This window comes from Megascapheus bottae, chromosome 8 (genome assembly GCF_031878675.1).
Source record: "Megascapheus bottae isolate mThoBot1 chromosome 8, mThoBot2.hap1, whole genome shotgun sequence".
Taxonomy (NCBI): Eukaryota; Metazoa; Chordata; class Mammalia; order Rodentia; family Geomyidae; genus Megascapheus; species Megascapheus bottae.
In genome coordinates, this window is record NC_143516.1 from 47,870,552 (window position 1) to 47,890,132 (window position 19,581).

Consider the following 19,581-nt stretch of genomic DNA (forward strand, 5'->3'; position numbering starts at 1 on the left):
GCCAGGCTTGTTTCTCTTAATATAATTTTTTCTAGGTCTTTCCATTTCCTTAGCAGAACTCCACTGCGTAGATATACCACATCTTCATCCATTCATCTACTGAGGGGCATCTGGGTTGATTCCACATCTGTACCCTCCTCTGTTCTGTATTTAAGCTTATCTGATCCATGAAAGGGAAAGGGAATTAGAGGAACTTCATGACAAGGGACGAACTAATGTCACAAAGATACTCGCTAGACACCATGTTAGAAATAAACTTTACAACTTGAGAGGGAGGCTAGTGGGGAGTGATAAATGAGAGAAAACGAGGGACAGGGTAACAGTGTTTAAAAAGAAATAGACTCAGTGCTTTATTTATGTACTGTAACTCCCTCCCAACCCCCTCTTTCATCGCCTTTACAATAATTATTTTTTTAAAGAAAGGAACTACGAAGAAATCTAATAACGATGAGAAAAGGGAGCTGCAGGAAAGAATGGAACTACAGATCAAAATGCAAAGAGGTTACATTTGTTTAGGCATGGTGCACCTTGGGTTTGATACTGGTCAGGATATTAGAATGATTGTAGTTTGAGGCCAACCCAGGCAAAAAGCTAAGATTCCATCTCAAATTTTAAGCTAGGTGTAGTGGCTCCTGCTTCTAATTCTAGTTATCAGGTATGGGAATTGATGTCCAAAGCCAGCCCAGGCAAAAATGTACTATTGTATGATGGTTATAGAACTCGCCTAGCAAGTGCGAGGTATCAAAGTTCAGATCCCAATACTGCAAAAGAAAAAAAAAGATTGAAAAATTCAATATTAAACTATTATGCCAGGTACCAGTAACTCATGCCTGTAATCCTAGCCACTTAAGAGGCTGAGATCCGAGGATTATGGTTGTAAGATAGCTTGGGCAGAAAAGTCCCTAAGACTCTTCTCTTGCTTTAACTTCAAAAAAAGTCAGAAATGGAACTGTGGCTCAAGTGGTAGAGCACTAGCCTTGAGAAAAAAGGGACAGTGCTCAGGCCTTGGGTTTGAGTCCCAGTGTTGCAAAGGTACGCATGTGCACACACGTATGCATGCCTGCACACCCACACACAAATTAAATTCCACTTAACAGGAAGGAGGCTTAAGTGATCTTTGCTGGGAAAGCATATCTATCTCTCTCGCTGGCTCTTTGCTCTCTAGCTCTCCTTTTTGTTCTAGTCCTGGGAATTGAACTCAGGGCCTAGGGGTTGAACTCAGGGCCTGGGCATTCTCCCTGAGCTATTTTGACTCAAAGATAATGTTCTACCCTTGAAACACAATTCCACTTTCAGGTTTTTGTGGTTAATTAGAGATAAGGATCTTCTGGAGTTTCCTTTCCCAGCTGATTTCAAACCTTCCTGCTCTGGTCTCAGCCTCCTGAGTAGCCAGGATTACAGGCGTGAGCTACTGGCACCTGGCTGCTAAGCCTTTGAGGAGAAATTAAGGTAGAAGGCATTGTTCCCTAGGCAGAAGAAGAAATGGAAGGGAAGGAAGGCGAGAAAGCACCTGCATTGGTTGAGTGGTGTAGGGAAGGAGAGGACTGTGGCGATGAGAAAAGAACAAAGATCTTTCCCACCCTCTTGCTCCTATTTATAAACTGAAAGGAGAGTGGCAGTGGAAAAACACAAGAGGTCTTAGGAAAGCATGGAAGGAGTTCACAGTGAAAATGAAAGGTGAAAGGTGGCTTCCCCTCAGAGAAGAGGACAGATATTTGACTTTGAGTGAAATACTTGTAGACAGGGGTAGGAGAGACAATGAGTATGGGAAAGGAAATAGAGATTTTCTTTGAACTGTCCCTAATTTCCAAGTATTAATAATGGTGATTAATAATAATGACTGTGATGGTTATTTGTTTGCTTTCCTTGTTGATTCTGAATTCATAAAACATTCATAAGATGCTGGAAACATTTTATTTTTGACAAGAGATATTCATGTTTAAACACCAAGCTTACAATCTTAGCTTAAAAAAGCAATTACCAGTATTAAAAAAATAACCTCCAAGGACAGTGTTCAGGCCCTGAGTTCAGGCCCCAGGACTGGCAAAACAGCAAAAACAACAACAGAAATCCTTCAAGATTTCTTTCCTGTCTTTTAAAACTCACAGGAAGACACAACCAACTTTAGTTTATCCACATAACAAATTAAAATACAAAAAATAATGTCTTCAGCCAACCAGAATTCTTCTGGGTTGTCACTCACCAGTACCCTTCATGAAGGAATAAAAGCCAACAAAATAGCCTAGGAAAAAATTAATTGCTACCCTAACACGGTACATTTCAGAGCCAAATATGAATGATATTTGGCAAATATGTTCTGGATTAACCATGCCAGACAGCAAATACTCTTGATTACTACAAATAATTAGTAGTTGGCAATGATTTCACAGATCCGATACATTTCCACCCTTTCTGATCATTTTTACTGATTTAAAAAAGTCTCAAGGATTACATCATTTTATATTTACCAAATTTTGTACCTTAATTTTCTCTGAGTACAAGAAAATCCATTCTAGTGAGTTATGCAATGGCATGCAGTTAGTGATGTTTGATTATGAAAATATTAAATATATATGTTGGTACAACCATTTGTCTTCTCTAATGTAGGAAAAATGGCTCAGTATTAGAGAAAAATGAACATGAGTTATAACTCCTTTTCTACCTCAAGGATAAATTATTCTATTCAGAACACCCTCTATATATTATGTATTTTGCCAATGCTGTTAATTTAATCACTGAAATTATAATACTACAATGTTTAGAAGAGATAACCTCCTATAAGTCACTGAAGTATTACTTAGTTAAAAATGATGATCTATTAGAATACTGTAAAATATGGAAGCACTTCAGTGTCCAATTGAATTCTAATAGAAAATATTTCTAACTTAAAAATGTATTCAAGGTAAAATGAATGGAAAGCTGCTTATTTATTTTTTCGTATAATGTAAAATTTCAACATTTGAGAAGCAGATGAAAGCTATAGAATAAAGGAAGCTTTTATTCTCACAACACATACTGAAATCATGTGTTATGAAAGAAGGGGTGACCAGATATAAAAACTGCTGTAAGGAGAGGTCTCTGCCTGAGAGGGTTGAAGTGGATGGATGGTGAGGCATTTTCTACCCATGTTGTGGAGTGAGCCTCAGATATTACAGCCCCGGTGAAAGCATATCAAGGATTGGTGCTTCTCAAAGTTGAAAGAAAAATATTTTTGTCATTAGAAGGAAACTCAGAAAAATTGTTCTTTATGAAAAACAATGTCTGAGAATTCTCCCTAACATGCTAATAAGAAAAAAAATATTCTTTAAACTTTTGTCTCTTCACTGAAAAGAAAAGAAAAAAGCCAGAAAGATCAATTCCACTGAAGGTAGAACCAAATGAAGACTAGAGCTGAGAACAAGTATCTGTCCTAGAGGTGAAGATACCTATCAGAAGATGCCTTAGCTGACTAACTGACCTCCACATAGTTACTTCTCAGCTTCTGAATAAGGAAGAGGAAACATCTGGGCATCATGTTAGTAGACAGTCCCAATGTGTGCCCTGTAAACAGAATACCACCTGCAATCTGGAGTAATGATCTTTCATGCTTGCAAAAGCAGAAAATCCAACAAATGGATGAAATCTCTCTGTATTCCACAAAGTGACAAAAATATTCTACCTATAGTCCTTGCTTCCTTTTCCTCTCCCACCCAGCAGTATATCTCCTCTTGCAGGTCACGTCTGTCACATAAAAGTGCTAAACTAATGCCGTTTAATGACAAATTAATGTCCATGAATAAAAAATACACCTCTAATAGCATAGAGTAATTTGCCATTACAATATCATCATTGGACATGCCCCTGGTTTAATACGATGTATTTAATTCATAACCTAATGAGTGATATATAAAAAGAGGGAGATGAACCCTGCAATTACATTTATGTGAGTCTGTCACCTTATTTGTAAAACCTTAGAGTCATTTACATTCAAATTAGAACAAATGAGTGATTTCACAAAAGTGCCGTGATAAATGACCACGGAAACCTAAGACAAAACTGTATTTCCTGTGAACACATTAACAGTTTCCTATTATTTGTTAAAAATTACAATGCATATTGCCCAGTGTGGTGTGAATAATGACTTTTTTACTGATTAGGTCAGAAGACTAATATGTAGCAAAATAAATAATTTTTCTTTTCATTTTTCCCCTGATTTTTTTCTTTAAATTAACTATGATATTCTGGTGGATTCACACTGCCACCTGCTGCCTAAGAAAAGACACTAATAGCCTATTTCTTTCAAAGGGACTTTTTACATAATAACCATTTCAGTGGTTTTGTTGAAAAAGTCCATGGGAATTTTTTTCTCTGTAATACATTTAAGTTGCAGGGCATCATAAAGGCTGGGAAACACAGAGAAGAAAAGGAACAATGATGAAGCAGAAGATACCATTTAGAAAAGGAGGTAAAAATATACAGGATTTTCTTTCTTTTTCATATTTTTTGGAGGGAAAGTAAAGTGAGGAAGGGGAGCTAATGCAAAAGATTGTCTTCAGCGACTGGGAGTTTGGCCTAGTGGTAGAGTGCTTGCCTAGCATGCACGAAGACCTGGGTTCAATTCCTGGGTACCGCATACATAGAAAAAAACCTGAAAGTGGTGTTGAGTCTCAAGTGGTAGAGCTCTAGCCTTGAGAAAGTCCAAGGACAGTGCTCAGGCCCTGAGCTCAAGCCCAGGACTGGCAAAAAAAAGAAAGAAAGAAAAGCATATTAGATCACTTTTGGGGGAAATAACAGAATGAATTGGTTAATATGACTGATGTGTGTGTGTGTGTGTGTGTGTGTGTGTGTGTGTGTGTGTATGTGTGTGTATGTATGTGTTTCTCATGCCTTTTTCTGGCACAGTCTAAAGGGGATTGTGGATTTCCAACCATATTGTTTCTCCTCTAAAGGCCGATTGAAATATGCAAGATCTTTGAATATGTAAGATACATGATAAAGTGAAGTGGGGCAGGAAAAGTATTAAGGCTGAAAGTGACCTTTATGAGGACTTGATCTGTCCATAGAGATAAGGAGAAGGATTTTTGTAGGTGGCATATTGCACTTGAGTGGTTGTTACAATAGTTAGGAATGAGGAGAAGTTTCTATGCCAGTTCAACATCCTGGTTTGAATTTAAATTTTTCATCGGTGACAAGCAAATAACAGGCACCTGCCTTCCAGTGGTTACTTAGCAGAGTGGAAATTTGAGTCCTTGCAAAACAGTGAGCTGCAATAGGTGCTTGAAAAATGTTGGTTTTCTTCCCTGGAAAAAATAATGATGCTCAAGGGACTGAGGTTTGGCATAGATAGAGGCCAGAAACAAGCAAATCTATTGGGAGAGTATTATCACCTAATTAGAGCCTTGAAGCAAGAGTGGTGAGCCAACAACTTTAGTGATGAGGGAAAAAGAAAGATTAGCTTCAATATTAGTGAGGCAGGCTCGACCTAACCTGGATATCTAAACTTACACCCCAATTTCCAGACAAATGGATCCGTAGTCCCATCAGGAAAAAAGAAAGTAGGTGTTCATAAATAAGGTTTAAATTTCCTGGGTGATCAATTTAGATGGAGACATTCAACAGTTCATCAGAACTGAACTTGGAAGGGGAGGGAATGGTGGTACAGGTTTGTAATTTGAGCTACTCAAAAGGTAGAGGGAGGGGATCTTAGGCCAAATCTAGGCCAGTCAAAAGTGTAAGACCCTCTGTAGAAAACAAAACAGCAGAAGGACTAAAGCTGTGGATTCAGTGGTAAAGCCAAGCCAGTGTATAGTCCTGGATTCAATCCTCAGTACGACAAAGCAAACAAAACAGAGAAGCTGGCTGGAAAAGCTGATCATTCCAGCATTTGAAGACTGAGACAAGGAGAATCACAAGTTTGAGGCCAGCTTGCAATACATGCTTAGATTCTATTTCAAATTTCTCCCTCAAAGATAAAATTAGTTGGGGAAAATTATAGTTTGGAAATCCAAACTGGATTCAAAGACTTAGGAGTATCCTAATAAACCAGTGGATATATTGGAATTTCTCCTTCGATAAACCCATCATTGTAGGAGGTGATTTCCTTGGGTTTTCTCTAAAATATTAAAAACAGTGAAAGGGATGTACACAAATAAGCATACTCTGAAACACAGTCATTCATTCCTTACAGGGATTTTAGTAAATCCCTTGTCTGTATTTGACTGCTGTTGTTGCACCCCACCTTCCCTTCAACTGGTGCCGTGTTCAATGGCAGCTCTCTCTCGTTTCCTCAAACATGATTTGAGAGCCCGTATGAAGCCCTCCCAGCCTAGTGGGCTATTCTAATACATGTCCTCATGAACACAGAGAGACAACGCTAGACAATGCTCCTGTGGCTTTGGGCTTAGTCTCTGTCCATGCCATCTTGCTAGAGGGAAAGTTAGAGGAGCAAGTCCACAGAGCAACTGAAAAGCCTTCCTTTCCTTTCGTGAAAGTGGGAGTGGGTGTGACAGCAGCAGTATTTAGGAGTGTTCCAAAGAGGTTCAGACCAATAATTTCAGCTGGAGGTGCTTGGGAACTTCAACCAACAGAGTCTCCTGAGACACGTTTGTAATGCGTCCCCTTAGGAAGCCAAGGGTCTTAGACGATCCTTCATACTTCCAGCAGTGAAACTAAAGGAATAATGGAAATTTAAAAACAACAAAATGGTACCAGATATCTCACTGAGGAGAATGGCTTGGGAAACGTGTAGTTGAATGAAGCATTAAACAAGGATGCAGAACACAAAGCACCTGTTACTGAGGCATGACTTTCAGATGCCTACGAATTTTTCATTTCATATTTAAACAAACCTTTTTATGTACTCAATCCAGTAGTCCCACATGAAACTAAAACACGGTTGTACAATATTGCCCCAATTAATAACTTGTATAGTGGTAGACTGTTAAAATATAAAAACAGACTGACAATCTGGTTGATTTTATCCTGAGAGGAGTCGTGTCTATGGGTGTGTGTTGCTAGTACTGGAGCTTGAACTCAGCTCCTTCCCCCGGCTCAGTTTGCTTATGGCTAGCAGTCTATCACTTGAGCTATACCTCCAGCTAAACTTTTTGCTGGTTAATTGGAGATGGAGTCTTACTGACTATTCTTTCCAAGTGGGCATTGTGATGCATGGCTAGGATTACATATGTGAACCACTGACATCTGGCTGAGAGAATACATATTTATATTTGAATATATATCTAATATAAATGTATACAAACAAATATACCACAAAATATGTATTGAATAAATATATGAAACACATGTAAGTACTTAATATACATTTAATATATGCTTAATACATATTATATGTATTTAAAAGACTGAAGTATTTAAATTTCTACCCACAAATGGCTTTGGTTCTTATATAGTCAAAGTTTCCTTTTACAAGTTTAACATCCTTCAAGATAAGTGACAGATGTCAAAAGAAAAAGTTACATGACAGAATGAAATGGAAACTTATTTGTGGAAAAGGAAGCATAAATTTCAATTACTGTTCAATTACTATCCGCAAGATGCATCCATTTCCAACTCTACTTCATGTCAGTGGAATAAGAAAAGGTAAGAGTTAAATTCTAAAGTTTATAAGTTACTTAGATCTCAATAAACTCATCCAATCCGGGGGAGGAAAACACACACGAACTTCATCTGGAGTTCTCATTTATAGAAAATGTGTATCACCATTTACAATATGCATGATAAAAATTAACATTCTAACCAGACTTTGGTCAAGATACCTCACTGATTATGGCCTACCATGAGGAACAGAATGAACCAGATGATGATTCTGGAAACTCAACTTGCAATGTTTGATGTCAAAATGTCACATAAAAGTCATTTCCATTTCACAAGTCAAACAAGCACTCTTCAAATCTTGTAACCTTTCTAGGTGAGTCCCATTTGCTGCTGGCAAAAAGGAATTAAAAACAGCTTTCTCATACCATCCCAAAAGATGGAGAGGTAAAGGAATGAATCTAAGACAAAAATAGTTAAATATTTACTGTTTGATTAAATGTAGGGAGATAATGATACAAATTTCATATACTGTATTTGAGCTGCTCCTCAGGTGACTGTTACTGATTTTTCTCACACTGTCTCCCTGGAATGCACTGGTTTCTCTTTCCCAGGAGTGTAGGGAAGAGGAAATTAGATGTGGTAAGAGAAACAGTTCAACCCCTTCAACAAATAGTGCTGGGCAATCCAGTTACCTACAGGTAGAAAACTGAAACTGGACCCCCTATTTTTTCACCCTGTACAAAAATTAATTGCAAATAGATGAAAGATCTTAACCTAAGACTTGTAACTTGGAAACTACTATAGGAAATTATAGAAGAAACATTAGAATAGAGAGACATAGGTAATTATTTTCTGAATAACACTACAGTTGTCCAGGAAAAAGAGTAAGAATTAATACATAGGATTGCACCAAAGTAAAACTCTTTTACAAATCAAGAAAAGTAATTTTCAGAATCAAGAGAACACAGAGTCTGAGAAAATCCTCATCAGCTATTCAGTGAATAAAGGATTAATATAAGAATATATGAAGAGCTCCACAAAAAGTCAAACAGTGAAAGGACAAATAACACAACTAATAGTGGGTAATTGAATTGAACAGACAGTTCTCAGAAGAAGAAATACAAATGGCTAAATTCATGAGGAAATGTTCTATATCCATGGCCATATTAAAAATTTAAATCAATACACTAAGATTCCATCTCACCCCAGTCATCATCAAGAAAACACCTAACAACCAAATGCTGATGAGAATGTAGGGGAAAAGGAAACTTCATACATTGTCAGTAGGTAAACTACTGGTTATAAATTATTGGAACCACTTGGAAACTAATATGGAGATTCCTGACTAAACTTAAGAATAGATCCACCGTACAAACCCACCTGGGATATATTAACAAGGAGCATAAGTCAACGTTTAAGAGAGATACCAACCCACCAATGCTTATTGCATCCATTGTTCACAATGGCCAAATGGTGGAATCAGTCAAGGTGGATAACAAATGCATAAAAGCAATATGATGGGCCAGGAGTTTGGTCTCGTGGTAGAGTACTTGCCTAGCATGCAGGAAAATCCCATGCACTACATACATAGAAAAAGCTAGAAGTGGTGCTGTGGCTCAAGTGGTAGAGTGCTAGCTAGCCTTGAGAAAGCCCAATGATAGCACTCAGGCCCCGAGTTCAAGACCCAGGACTGGCAAAAAAACCCTAATATGATATGCATAAATATAAACATTATGGAATATTGTGCATCCATAAAGAAAAATGAAATTGTGCCATTGCAGGAAAAGAGATGGAGCCAGATATCATCAATTAGAATAAGATAAGCCAAGCTCAGAAAGCCGAACATCACATTCTGCTCATTTCTGGAGTATAGACTGAAAATTACAATGATGGTAATGGTAATGGAACATGAATGTAAAAAGGGAGATCAGAGGGATGGGAGAAATGAAAAGGAGGGAATATTAAGGGGTGAAGAGGACTGAAATAGTATTATACATATAAGCAAACTATATAACATATATTATATAATATTATTATATGAAACCGTACCAAATACTGTTTAAGAAAGAGGAAAAGAGAGGGAGGTATGAAAATATGACAGAAAGTGTGAACACATTCTAAATATGTTGTATACATGTACAAAATGGCTATGACAAACTTCATGATATAATTCATGTAATGCTAATTTAAGAATAAAATTTTAATAGAGAAAGCATTACAAACTACTTAAGGACTAGCATAAGTCAACAATAAAGTTCTCATTTAGAATGAGGAAAATGATTAGGAAGGAAAATAAAATGATTAGGCAGGGAAACAAACACTATTTCTGTTCATTAGTATTATGTCACATGCACAAAGTAATAGAATTAAGTTGTATGGATTTATTGTTCTTTTAATTAAGTTTCATTGTTGTTATAATGCTGTAATAAAGGTGAGTAAAAGTGAGACCAGTGGGAAAATAGGAGGATTCTAAAATAGAAAATGTTTCTTAATTCTGTGTAACATAAAGCCATGAAGCTGCCTTAGACATCCTGTATCTTCTGTTTGGATGAAAATGGTTTTCATTCAAGAGCCAAAATGGTCTTAAAACCAGATAGGCTTTATTGCTATCAGTCACATTGTTTCAAGCAAGTTGGGTCCATTTTGTATCCCTGACTTTTCATGTTTAAAAAATTTATTCAAAGCACTGGTGTCTTACGCCTATAATCCTAGCAACTCAGCAACTGAGAATCAAGTTTAGAGCCAACCAGAGAAGCAAAAACCTCGAGATACTTAATTTTCAGTGAGCCCAAAGTTAGAACTAGAGATATGTGTCTGGTGGTACAGTGTCAGCCATGAGTAGGAATAAAGCTGAGTAAGAAGGCAAGGTCTGAATTCAAGCCCCAGAATGAGCACAAAAGTAACAAAAAATTGTGTGAAGTTATAAGGACTGAATATGAAATACCTGAGGATATACAAAGTGTGGCACTTTTCTTTTCCCTCCTCTCCTGGTACCCTTCCTGACCAGCTCAACTCCCCCAATCCCTTTATTAGCATTCCTTGCATGAAAGGTTCACACAGTAATTGATTATATATGACTGTGATGGATTAGCCACTTTTCTGAAATCTTTAGGGGCTAAGCTACTTTTCTTGTACTTGTAGGCATTTCCACAGGCCAGGGCCCTTTCCAGTGTCATGTCCCCAGGACCCTACAAAAACAGCTGTGTATAGTTGTTGAGTTAATCCAACACCTTAGAGTAGGCAGAGAAGAAGCGACACAAGAATTGTAGCCATCTTCCTAGAAATCATTCAACTTGTGTCTGAGAGAAATTCTACCCCTGTAACACACATCTCACTTGTGTATGCGCATTAACACCCCCCTCTCACACACTCACACACCACACGCACCACCATTGTATCTGTCATTGAGCTCCAGTTGGTGGGGAACAGATTAGGATTGCAGGGGGTGGGGAGGGAACAGGAAGGAAGTATTAGCAGAATGCGAGCTCACATACCTGAATGAGATAGTGCGAACATAAATTGAGGAGCTCCAACAGCTGCAGGTGACTGCCAGCTGCTAACACATCCTGGATCACTCCTGGCTCCAACAAAATCTGTTTTCCAAGAAAAGAAATGCATCAGTTTTTTTTTTTAAAGCCATTGCAGCACAGCTTAGGATGTGAGTATAAATTGTTGCTGCGAGTATCTGAAGTAATACTGATTGTGGAGGTCAGTTCTTTCTGTTCTAATTGGTAAGCTGTGTTCCTTTCTCTCACAGCTGGTTCTCCCTTAAAGCACAAGTCAATACTTATTTTCTGCAGGTGAAACTCTATGCTTAGCCACTTTTTTTTTTTTGCTGGTCCTGGGGCTTGAACTCAGTGCTTGGGTCATGTCCCTGAGCCTCTCTATGTTCAAAGCGAAAACTTCACAGCGCCATTTCTGGCTTTTTCTGAGTATGGGGTACTCAGGAATTGAACCCAGGAATTTATGCATGCACTAGCCACTTACTTTTTGTGTGAGTATATGAACATCTTCAAAGGACAATACAACTCTTTAAAAATGTAGCTTGTAATATAACCATTATCATTTTTTTTACAAAAAATGACAGAACTGTATTTAGAACTCAAAACCTCATAGTTGCTAAGCAAATACTTTGCCACTCCAGGCACAGACTTCATGCCAGTGTGTCATGACCTTATAAGACACAAGAAAACAGAGTTTTACTTTTAGTTTTTCCAAATGTGGTTCAGAATCTGGCCTGGTGAAAATTATAGAAACAGCACAGTTAGCAGATATTTTAAGGAAGAAGCTAATGTTCCTCCTTGCCATATGAGATATTAGTAGATATGACTCTACTGTAGAACAAGGTTGAAGACTTATAACCAGGCTGACAAAATTCACTTGTATGCACAATGCAGACAAGGCACCACCCCAGTCATCCATCTGAACCCATTTTCTCAGCCCAGATGTTACCAAAGGCTGGTCTCTGAAGCATCAGAGTCACCATCACCTTGGAACTAGAGAAAATCAGAAACTCTTGGACACCTTCAAAATCTATGGAAACAGAAACTTTCAAAGTGAAGTATCTGGCACTTTAACCAGGTACCATGATGCTTCTGACAGACAAGGAAGCATGAACAGCACTATCATCATCATTCACCTTTCTCTTCCTCTGTTGAAAGGAGTTGGAGGTTTGAGCACAAGATCACCGATAGATCTCCCACAGACTCCCACTACCCAACACGCCACACCCCCTCACCCTATACCTGGCTCAACACAGGTATGCTTCCCCAACATTCCATTTGGGCACTAAATTTCAGCCCCTTCTGCCTTCAACTGTTCCATCTCATTCCAGCATCATGATATTCCCTTTCTATGAAGAAATAGTTCCCATGGACATACAAATCTGTTATTACAGTTCTTAGCTTCAGGAAGAGAAATCCCTCTCTTGTTTCAACAGCTTACTTTGGCTCTTCTGTATTCCTCGATCTTTATAAAATTCCTCAGGGAAGTTGTCAGTAGGCACACCTCTCTCCCTCCCCCCCCTCTCGTGAATATATATGTGTATGTCTTGTGTCATTAGAGATCAAATCCAGAGCTTCATGCATGGAAGGCAAGCAAGCTATCAATCCCTAACCCACATTCCCAGCCCATCTGCGCTTTCTCTTGCATTAATTCTTTTCAGTCTTTTTCCTAGTGTTTCATTCACAAGGCCCCTGTCCAGGCTGCCAGTGACATCCACATTTCCAAGCCCATTCTGCCAACATCTAATCTTAAACTTGGTCTAGGAGCAGTTGGCAAATGTGATGGCTTTCTTCCTTAAAATGAGGTCTTCTTATCTGCTACTCTGGGAAAATCGTCTTTTTTTTTTTGATTTCTTGTACTTCACTAACCATTCTCCTTCATCTCTGTGCTTTCATAGATGGCCAGAGTTCAGTCCTCCAAGTTCTCTCTCTGCTGACTCCATGGATGGTCTCAAGCATCCCATGGCTTTAAATCATTTTATACACTGAAGTTGCTCAGATCTCTTCTCTTGAACCAACCTCACTCCATGAACTCCAGACTTTTTCATATGCAGCTGCTTCCTCAGCAAGGCTGCCTAGATGTCTAGAGGGAAGCTCAAGTGGGATACTCCCCACGCTGAGCCTCTGCTCCGAACTATCAACTGTCAAACCCACTCTTATGCCAAGCCAGTCATCACAACAAATAAAAACTACCAATTGATGATAAATCAGTGGTTGTTGTTGTTGATGTTATTATTTGGTAAGAAGTTGTACCTAGGGGTCACAATTCCAAAATCATATCATTATTAGCTTTTTTGTATATCATCTCATCCATCTTTCTCTCCCAATGCCCCTCCTTCTTTTTTTCATATTTTTATTATAATTAATAGAAGGGTTACATGATATTTGCCAAATAGATGGTGCATTAATTCCCATACACTGATACCCTTTCACATGTCTTGGTCCCCATTTCCCTCCCCCCCACCCCCACCCATCATCTTGTTTTCCCCCGTTCCCTATCCAATTTCAAATAACCAAATACAAATATATCCGATATATCAGGTAACAAAGTGAGATACTGTAACAATATGAGATAACCAAGGGACAGCAAAAGAGATGAGAGATAACATAGTACCTTAAGAACAACAATCATTCATTATATGGCTTATGTTTCTATATCCTAGAGATCCTTTCATTTAGCGTCCTACTATATGGCCTTTTGTATCAAGGTTTTGCTCTATTGCAAATCTCTGCTAGGAGAGCCCAAGGTTTCTACTGATTATGACAAATGAGGGAAACCATTGAGCCTAAGTTCCTTTGAGTCTGGCTTACTTCACTTAATATGATCTTTTCTAAGTCTTTCCATTTCCTAACAAATGGGGCGATGTCATTCTTTCTGACAGCAGCATAGAATTCCATTGTGTACAAATACCACATCTTGTTGATCCATTCATCAACTGAGGGACATCTAGGTTGGTTCCATATCTTTGCTATGGTAAATAGTGCTGCAATGAACATCACTGTGCTAGTGGATTTAGTATGTCTTTGTTTCTGGATGATTGGGTAAATGCCAAGTAGTGGAATTGCTGGGTCATAGGGGAGTTCTATGTTTAGTCTTTTGAGGCACTGCCATACTGCTTTCCATAGTGGTTGAACAAGTTTGCACTCCCACCAACAGTGTAGTAGTGACCCCTCCTGGCCACATCCCCTCCAGCATCTGTTATTAGTTTTCTTGATCCTGGCCATTCTAACTGGAGTGAGGTGGAATCTTAGAGTTGTTTTGATTTGCATTACTTTTATGACCAGAGATGTTGAGCATTTCTTCATGTGTCTATAGGCCATTTTTGTTTCTTGTTCAGAGAAGACTCTCTTTAAGTCTTTGGCCCATCTTTTAATGGGATGGTTGTTACTTTGGAGATTAGTTTTGGATTGATTCCATTTTTTGAGCTGTTGATATATTTTAGATATGAGGCCTTTGTCTGTTGTATGGTAGGTGAAGATCTTCTTCCACTCTGTAGGCTTCCTAATTAGTTTACTAGCTATGTGCTTTGCCATACAAAAGCTCTGCAGTTTAATGCAGTCCCACTTATCCAGCCTTTCTCTGATTTGTTGTGATTCTTGGTCCTTATTAAGAAAGTTTTGACCTGTGCCGAGGAGGTCTAGTGTATCTCCTTTTCCTTCTTGTAAAGTTTTCAGAGTGTCAGCTTTTAGCTCCAGGTCTTTGATCTATTTGGAGTTAATTCTAGTGCAGGATGAGAAAGAAGGATCCAACTTTAGTTTTCTGCAGGTGCTTAGCCAGTTCGGCCAGCACCACTTGTTGAAGAGGCTGTCTTTCTCAATGCCCCTCCTTCTATCTCTACATTCAAGTTGCACACTTTATTTCTTTTTACATATTTCTTTTTACATTGAATATGATTGCACGATTGTTCTTGACTCCTCTTGCTTTCATCCCATGTTCCATCCCTCAGGCATTCTGGGCTGGCTATCTCTTCAAAATAGTTCCAGAATCCATTCACTGTTCACTGTTTCCATGACAATCTCCCTACTCCAAGACATGCCATCTTCTCAGACTTCACTATCATGGCTTTCTAATGAGTGGCACAGCTTGCTTTGCCCTTTCTCATGGTAACCTTAAAAAATATTATTTGGATATTTGAAATTTGATAGGGAAGGGGGGAAAACCAAGACGTGTGGGGGGTGGGGGGAGGGAAATGGGTCCCAAGACATGTGAAAGGGTATCAATGTATGTGAATTAATGCACCTTCTATCTGGCAAATATCATGTAACCCTTTTACTAATTACAATAAAAAATATTATCAAGCAAACCAATTCTCTCCACCTGGATAACTATTCCTCAGGACATAGGCATAGCTCCTTCCTTCCCATCCTTCAGACTTTTGCACAGATAATACCTTTGTCTCAGAGGCTTTCCCTGCACATCCTGTGCAAAAAACACTCCATTGCCCATCACCCATTATTCTCAGTCTCCATCCCCTAAGTTTGCTTTATTCATATTTGGAACAATTACTTCTTTATATATTGCACAATTATTTATTTTTGGTTGCTCTACTAGGACACAAACTCAGAGAGAGCACAGCTCTGATTTATTTTTTCACATTGCACGTGGTTTTTGTTTTTAGTATCTTTAAGTACTTTTATAAGGGTTTCAATTCAACATATCACTTTATAAGTACCATGCATATTTTATATCCCCTGGACTTAATACTTACCCAGACACATAACTATCACACAGTATTAATATGTTTACTTGATTATATATATATATATATATATATATATATACCAGAGTTTAATTTAGAGTTAACTCTATTAGTTAATCTAACACTAGAAGAAAGAAAAAAAGAACTCCATGTTATATTTCCAGGCCACTGAAATAAAAGCATGAAATATTAAGCACAGCTGGCAAAAATACTGAAAATTTATTCTGAAATTTTCTCACAGCTCTTTTCTATCTAGTCAGAAGGAGAAACTTGAATTTCCCCAACTCCTCAAGGAGAAGCTTTTGACTGACATTCTGAAAATGAGTGTAGCTCCCATCAGAGAAGCAAGGCCGTTGTATCAATGTGAGGAAGAGTCGTGGGCTAAGGCAGGGGATGGGAAATAGATGGATTAGAAAGTTACTCTTAGCCTTTAAATCCTGTCAGTTGTGCTCATTTCACACAACTGGCAGTCTTGATAACCTCCAAGGCTCAGTAAGGCCAAACACAAAAGCAGATATCACAGAGAAACAAGATGAATATTCCATAGCATGTTCAACATATGCTACAGTCTCAGTGTGAGGAACCTTCACACAGGGAGCCCATATTGGGACTTTTTTGGTCTTTGTTTCTTATTTTTATTTTGTTTATTTTTTATTTCATTATAACATCAGTTTTTATTCTTAAGAAACACTTGGGCACAGAAAATTCCTACATACTTGTAAAGATTTGGAGAAGAGATTCTACCAAGATAGCTGATTTTCACTTATGAACCTCCATTTAAGTAGTCTACTCAATCCATGTCTGTTTTCTTTTGGGGATTGATTGTTCTAATGTGTTTCCTTAGACAATTTATGTTTGGGCAGGAAAAAAAGAAAGGTTCAATGTTCCTTTGATATAATGTATATTGAATGATCTCTGAGCCAATCAAACACACTCTGTAGAAGAAAGAAAATGCAAACATGCACATTTATAAGAGGCAGTTAAGCTGAAAGTTACCTGTCTTGTGTTGGTTATTTTTATGCCTTTCAAAAACTTAATCCATCAGCATATAGTTTGGCATTCCAGCCTAGGTAGACTGGAGGCGCAATCACTCAAGGACTGTCTATTTGAGGGGAACATGTCTGCTGAGCGTACCATGTCTGAATTAGAACTAAGGATGGTGAGTGAGTCATGGGTGACTGATGAAGGGAAGGTGACTCATCCTGTCACTCCTGAATTAGGAAGGGCTTAGCTTCCACAAAGGAATAAGCAGTAGGTAAAACAGAGAGCTCAAGAAAATGCAAGATGCAGAAGACCAAGCCAGCATAGGACACAGTGACAATGATGGAAACTGCAGGAAAGTCAACAGAGGCTGGGCATTCATCTGAGTTATCTGGGAGGGTGGGTGCAGAGTTGGGGCTTTTCCGAATTTGTAATCAGGAGCTTGCTTAAGTGAGGAATGGATGCCTCTCGTCCACAGAATTGTAGCTACCTGCTCCTGTTACCTGCAGGAGGTGACACCCCTATTACCTTTTGGTCACGCCCAACAATCTTTCTTGCAGCTGTGACAGGCAAGGTCATGTGAACCGAAGGCTCCTCTGCTACCATCGGAGGTAAGAGTTGACCCTAAGCAGTCTGACAAGAGAATAGGAGAAAAACCTACACATGCAGCAGAAGATATTGAATTCCTGTTACGAGTTGCTTGTTCCATCATGACATGGTCCAATTTCCTCTGGGTAAGAGGCATGCTTGAATATTCTGTCCAATATGTCTCCTAGCTACCAGTGTATGCAGGGCAGGTGGTAGATAGCTGAACCATTTCTAATCAGTGCCCTCAATTCTGCAAGAAGGCTGAGACTCTTGGTCTCACCAACACTTTATCTGTGATACAAGGCCAGAAACTTCTGAGAGGGGAGAGTTTGAAACCTATGGTGAGATTCTACACCTAGCAAAATATAAGCATCTTGGATCAGTGTCCAGATCTCCCCTGTCCAGGGTCTGGGGTGGAACTATAATGGACAGGGACAGCACACAGATACCACAGCATCCTTGCCCTTCCATCTTCAGTCCATACTCCCAATTACATGTCCATTCTCCCAGCTTTTTTGGTTTTCTTGCGCCGCCTTTGTCTCCCAGCTGGCACTGATTATGCTTAATAGCTGTAGTGAGTTGCACACAGCTGTCTAAAATAGTTGATTCATTCAGAACATTTTGTTTTCTCACTCCTTGCTTGCTCCCATTTCTTTATAAGATGACCATTTCTCTTTCATCTGCATTTCTGATGAGAGTATTTGAATCAATTCAAGTCATTAGAGTGAGACAGTTCTAAACACAGATCCATGTGCACATATAAACACAACCACTTTTTTAAAGCATAGACATCAGGCAACTGAAAATTAGATGTGGTCTAATATCACACATAAAGATAAATGAACACTTTTTTAATTTGCTTCTTTGAAATTCTTTTCAGGTAATTATAGCACATTATTATAATTTTGAATTAATCATCAAATGAACTGAAGAGGAACAACTTAAACCAAAGTATTCAAAACACGTAAGTTCTTTTGCATGGAGCACTTCTTAATGAGGAACACGAAACAGAAGATCTAGATGTTGACACATTGACGTCTTTTTTTTTTTTTTTTTTAAACTATTACACTGAGGACTATTTATCCACCAGGTGGCGCCCATGTTAAAAGCAAAAGTATTTTCTAAATTACCTGTACTGACCAAGTTTATTTTGAAGGAAAAAAAAAAAAAAAAAGAGGTTTACAATAGGGCAAAACCTAGATATATAAGGCCATATAGGATGAGGCTAAATGAAAAGACCTCCAATATATAGAAAGAAGAGCCATATAATGTGTGACTGTTGTTCTTAATGTACTATGTTACTTCCCATCTCTTTTGTTGTCCCTCGGTTAACTCATATTGTTACAGTATCTTACCTTGTTATCTGATATATTGTATATATGTTTATTTGTTTATTTGAAATAGGATAGGGAAGGGGGAAAGCAAGATGAGGGGAGGGGTATGGGAGGGAAATGGGGACAAAACTGTGAGAACAGTTAGCAATGATTGTTAAGTAATGCACCTTCTATCTAGTGAATATAAAGTAACCCTTCTCTTAATCACAATAAAAATATTTTTAAAAAGAGAGAAAAACTATAATTCCTTTAAGGATTCAAGTACAGATTCTGTTTTCTAGATGTTTTTAGCATTCTAGGCACTTTTCCTAAGTTTTTCTGTAGATGAACTCCATCTGAGAAATACTGGTTAAAATGTCATTCTCCATAAAAACCAGAAGTTCAATATGTCACTGCACTCAGAAGCCTTGATTATGTAGTCCCAATTTGCATTTAAAAGTTAATTTCATGGGCCAGAAGCATGGCCTAGTGATAGAGTGCTTGCCTAGCATGCACAATGACCCAGGTTCATTTCCTTAGTGCCACCTACATAGAAAAAAGCCAGAAGTGGTGCTGTGGCTCAAGTGGTAGAGCACTAGCCTTGAGAAAGCCTAAGAGCAGTGCTCAGGCCCTGACTTCAAGCCCCAGGATGGCAAAAAAAACAGTTTATTTCAATTTCATAGAATTCCTGGTCCCTTTCCTGGAGGAAAGTTTTCTCCATACTCAGTCAGTACTTTTGTCTCTGCCTCAATGCTGACCTTACTTCTTTAATCTCCATATGAAAGTCCCACACATTCTTCTTTTTTTTTTCTTTTTTGCCAGTTCTGGGCTTGAGCTCAGGGCCTGAGTACTGTCCTTGGACTTTCTCAAGACTAGAGCTTTACCACTTAAGCCTCAGCACCACTTCTGGCTTTTTTCTATGTACCTGGTACTGAGGAATCGAACCCAGGTCTTCATGTATGC

The 19,581-nt window shown here is 38.5% G+C and overlaps 1 protein-coding gene across 1 annotated transcript in view; it reads right to left on the reverse strand.

Moving 5' to 3' along the window:
- Positions 1-19,581, reverse strand: part of Klhl32 (kelch like family member 32) — a 188,347-nt gene that overhangs the window by 76,998 nt on the left and 91,768 nt on the right. The window contains exon 5 of the mRNA XM_090338397.1: positions 11,028-11,126. Coding sequence (XP_090194523.1) covers positions 11,028-11,126 — 99 coding nt within the window. The remainder of the gene's footprint in view (positions 1-11,027; positions 11,127-19,581) is intronic.